Here is a 4,243-nt window from a genome sequence, read left to right on the forward strand (position 1 = left end):
CCAGGGCGGGAGGGGTGAGGGGCCTGGGGGGACGCTCCCTCCTCAGTGGTCCACTCCAATGGGAGCAGCAGGAGAGTTGTGCAGAGGCCTGTGCAGCCTGGGAGCCACTGAGAAGAGCGTCTACCCTCCCTGCCTCGGAGGAGCCCGGGCAGGCTGAGGGAACAGGCCTCAAATGCCAAGTGGACACGCCTGGAGAGGCTGAGTCTGGGAGAGTGGGACTCGGGGCTTGCGGCCGGCTGGGCGGGCCTGAGGCACCCAGGACGATTCCCGGAGTCGGGTCCACCCCGGGGGGAGCTGGAGGAGCGGTTGTGGGGCACAGTGCCCATGTCATGGGGCACATCCCCTCGTCCCCCAGACGGCCGCTGTCTGTCAGGCACAGGACCGGGAGACACACGCGGACAGGGAGTCCCACAGAGTCACAGCCATCTGACGGGGCTGGGCGGGGCCCTCGGGCGGGTCAGAGAGTCTTCCTGGGAAAGCATCATCTGAGCCAAAAGTGCAGCCCAGTGCAGGTGAGGGACAAGAGGTCACCCGGCCCAGGAAACACGGGCACCATCCCGAGGCCAAGGGGGAGATGAGAGAATGGCACTCCAGGGAGGTGAGGACTCCGTCGTGGCGTTAGAGAGAGATCCTGGGGTGCTGTAGGGGTCGGAGTAGGGGGAGCCCAGCGTCAGCAAGGGGGGCGTGGGCATGCTGGTAGCAGAGGGGATGGGGACAGGGAGTAGAGGAAGAATGTCCGTGGGATTTTGAAGTCAGGATCGGCGGGTCTTGGCGATGCAGTCGAGAATGGACGTGTCCAGGTTGGCACCCAATTTTCGGTCCATAGACATCTCTGCTTAGAAGCCCCGTAAGCGACAAGTTCCACAAACGCCACAGGTCCCAAAGAGGACGTCTTTCACCCGCCCTTTCCCACTGGCCCTCGCTGAGTGACTGGGGTTGCATGTCATCTCTTCACTCTGTCGCCCATCGAATATTTTACTGAAGATGACTGTATGGAGAGAGGTCAAGGCCAGAACTCTGGGGCAGGGGCCATTGGCAAATGGCACAGTCAGGGCTCCTCCGACAAGACTGGACCCCCGCCTCCAGGGAGAAGGTGCCAGAAGGGCAGATGCTGGGACCTCCTGAAACCCGGAGAGCCCCTGGCCAAGCAGAGGGGCCTTGCGTTCAGCCCGAGGGGACAGTTTCTGGTGAAGTGGCTGCCAGAGCAGACGAGGGCTGCAGAGAGCAGAGAGGATGCTGGAGGGGGAGCAGGGCTGGGCCACAGCGGCCTTCAGCTGGCACCGGTCTAGAAGGGCGCTGGGTGTGCCCTGCAAGGGCCACAGCTGGGGACTATCCCGGACCTGGGAGGAGATGTGAGAGGAGACGGTGGCGGGGCAAGCATCAGAGAGGAGGCCCTCCTGGGGTCGGGGCCAGCCCAGGCTGCCCCTGTGAGTGGCCTGGAGCCCTGAGCACGCTCTCGCCCACAGGCATCATCGACAGCACGCACACCGAGCAGCGGCAGGTGGTGGCCGTGACAGGGGACGGGACCAACGACGGGCCTGCGCTCAAGAAGGCCGACGTGGGCTTCGCCATGGTAAGAGCGGCTCGCTGGGGCCTGGGCGGCATCGGGCAGGAGTCCCAGACAGGGCCGCCGGTTGACCTGGCTGTGCGGGACCCCAGCTCAGCCCCCACCCGCCCTCCCTCTGCCACGGGTGTGCCCGGCGCGCTGGAGGCTCAGCCTGGGCCCGAGGGCTTCCTGGAGGGGTGCGGGAGCCTCCTTTCTCAAAGAGCTTTGTGAAGAGGGGTGCTTGCAAGTCAGGGAGGAGGGGGAGGGAGGGAGATATGGAGGCAGAGGGTCGGCCTCCAGGGGCTAGGTCTTCGAGGGGCGTGAAGAGACAGGGAGGGCTCCCTGCGGAGTCTGGCCATGCTGTCCGTGGGGTGTGTGCACTGGGGGTGGTGTCGGTCTGAGGGTGTGGGGGTGAGGACTGCGGTGCTGGGGGCGCCCCTCCCCTGACTGCCCCACTTCTGCCCCTGTCGCCACAGGGCATCGCGGGCACCGACGTGGCCAAGGAGGCCTCGGACATCATCCTGACGGACGACAACTTCAGCAGCATTGTCAAGGCGGTAATGTGGGGCCGCAACGTCTACGACAGCATCTCCAAGTTCCTGCAGTTCCAGCTGACAGTCAACGTGGTGGCCGTGATCGTGGCCTTCACGGGCGCCTGCATCACGCAGGTGGGTCCTCGGGGTGAGGCAGCGACCCCTGCTGGGCCTGGGGCCTCAGAGCACCCCAGGCTGTCCACGTCAGAACACCCGGGGACAGGGCACCAGGAAGCGCGTCACAGACCCCAGGAGATGAGGCTCAGAGGGGTGGGGGTGACTGGCCCCAGGTCGCCCAGCAAAGGGGAGGGGTCGGGCTCACCCGCCTGTCTGCCTGGCCCAGGACAGGCCTCACCCTGGCTGAGGAGGGGAGAGAGGGAAGTCAGGGCCTTGGCCTCCTAAAGGCCAGAGGGAGGCAGGCGCGGGGCAAGACCCGAGGGACCCAGGTTGCCTGCTGAAGACAGACAGCCAGCAGGGCCTGGACTGTGGTTCCGGTGCGCTGAGTCGCGTGGGGCAGCAGAGGCGGGTGGGCTTCCGTCTCACAGGCTGGGGCAGGAAGGAGCCTGTGCTGACCGCCACCGCCAGGTCTCGAGCAGCCCATGCACTAAGCCCAGTGGGGAGGCTTCAGATGTCCACAGACTCGCTGCTTCTTCATCCTAGCCCCGTGAGGCGGAGACTGTGATGACCCCGTTTTACAGAAGCAGAAACTGAGGCCCAGAGGATGGACCGGCCAGGCATCTGCCGTGGCTCCTGGTATCCTGGCCGACCTGCCTCCCTGCAGGGGCTGACCAGCCTGGCCTGGGGCAGAGGGGACGGGGCACCCTTCGCCCCAGAGATCCCGGAGGCCTGACCCTCCCAGGAGCCCCCTGGGCAGGCAAGCCTCTGTCCACCCGAGCCCCCAGAGGCCCAGAGTGCAGGGCTGCCCCAAGAGCTGCCCCAAGAGCCGTGTGGCCCTGGGAATGCTGCCCCTCCCCCACCGTTGCATCCTGAGCTGAGGGGACAAACATGGCAGCCTCTGCTATCCCAACCCCAAAAATCAGAGTCCTGAGGTTGGCTGGGGTTCCCTTAGGACCTCTCTCCTGGTCTGTGGATGAGGAGCTCCCTCTAGGGGCAGCCTGGGGGACACGCGCATGGCCATAGCCACTCAGTACAAGGAAGGCTTCCTGGAGACCGGACCTCCTGCAAGATGGGGAAACTGAGGTTCTGAGATGACTATCGGTTTGCCTGAAATGTTCAACTGAGTTGGCAACAGGGCCATGCGAGCCTTGGTTGGAAGACAGGTGGACGTGACCCTGAGCCGCATGGACTCAGAGGACTCAGTGAAGGCTGAAGGGCAGGAAGAAGCCGCGGAGCTGGGGAGGTGCCTGCATGTATGGGGTGCCGGCAGAGGAGGCCTTGAAAACCGCACTGAGGGAGGGCGTGCAGGGTCTGTGGGCTTCCTGGAGAAGGTGTCCCCCAGGGTGCAGGAGGGATATGAGGCTAAAGTCGCAGGGAGAGGTCTGGGCTGGAGAGAGGCCATATCGGGGAGAGGTGAGTTGCTAAAGCCAGGGGTTCGGGCACAGAGCTGAAAGGAAGGGGCCACTGACTTATAAGGGAGGACGGAGGAGCCCTTGGGGTGGGGGGAGGGTGACGACCAGGAGAGGAGGGCCCGGGCCTCCGGGAGGCAGCGGCCAAGGGCAGTGCTGAGACCAGCCAGATGAGGTTGGAGAAGGGGTCCCTCAACCTGGGATGTGGAAGTCATTGGTGACCTTGGAGAAGGGCACTTGGGGTGTGGACGGGCCGAGGTCCGGCTGCTGCGGACCAGGCACACGGGGTGGGAGGCAGGAGAGGACCCGCAGCTCCAGTTCCTCGGCAGTAGCGACCTCTCAGCCAGAGAGAGGGTTCTGGAAGGACGTGGGCGGTGGTTGGCCCTAAGTGGTGGGATCCTTCTTGGGTTTTAGCTTCTCTGGCTATCCCTTGCTTGCTGAAATTTCCTCGCATGAAAATGTGTTATCTTTGGAATCACAGATACACACAATAATGCTTTGAGGGAAGGTGGGATGATAAGAGGCGAGGGGCGGCCAGGCTCGGTGGCTCAGCCTGTAATCCCAGCACTTTGGGAGACCGAGGTGAGTGGATTGCCTGAGCCCATGGGTTCGAGAACTGCCTGGGCAGGCGAGACCTC

At 64.4% G+C, this 4,243-nt stretch overlaps 1 protein-coding gene across 5 annotated transcripts in view; it reads left to right on the forward strand.

Annotated features, from left to right (window-relative positions):
- Positions 1 to 4,243, forward strand: part of ATP2B2 (ATPase plasma membrane Ca2+ transporting 2) — a 219,228-nt gene that overhangs the window by 195,681 nt on the left and 19,304 nt on the right. For all 5 annotated transcript variants that reach the window (XM_008059645.2, XM_008059644.2, XM_008059642.2 and 2 more), the window contains 2 exons: positions 1,467 to 1,573; positions 2,023 to 2,214. In XM_008059645.2, the coding sequence (XP_008057836.1) occupies positions 1,467 to 1,573; positions 2,023 to 2,214 (299 nt within the window). The remainder of the gene's footprint in view (positions 1 to 1,466; positions 1,574 to 2,022; positions 2,215 to 4,243) is intronic.

This window comes from Carlito syrichta, unplaced genomic scaffold, assembly GCF_000164805.1.
Source record: "Carlito syrichta isolate Samal-C Ts95f unplaced genomic scaffold, Tarsius_syrichta-2.0.1 Scaffold304318, whole genome shotgun sequence".
NCBI classification, from domain to species: Eukaryota; Metazoa; Chordata; class Mammalia; order Primates; family Tarsiidae; genus Carlito; species Carlito syrichta.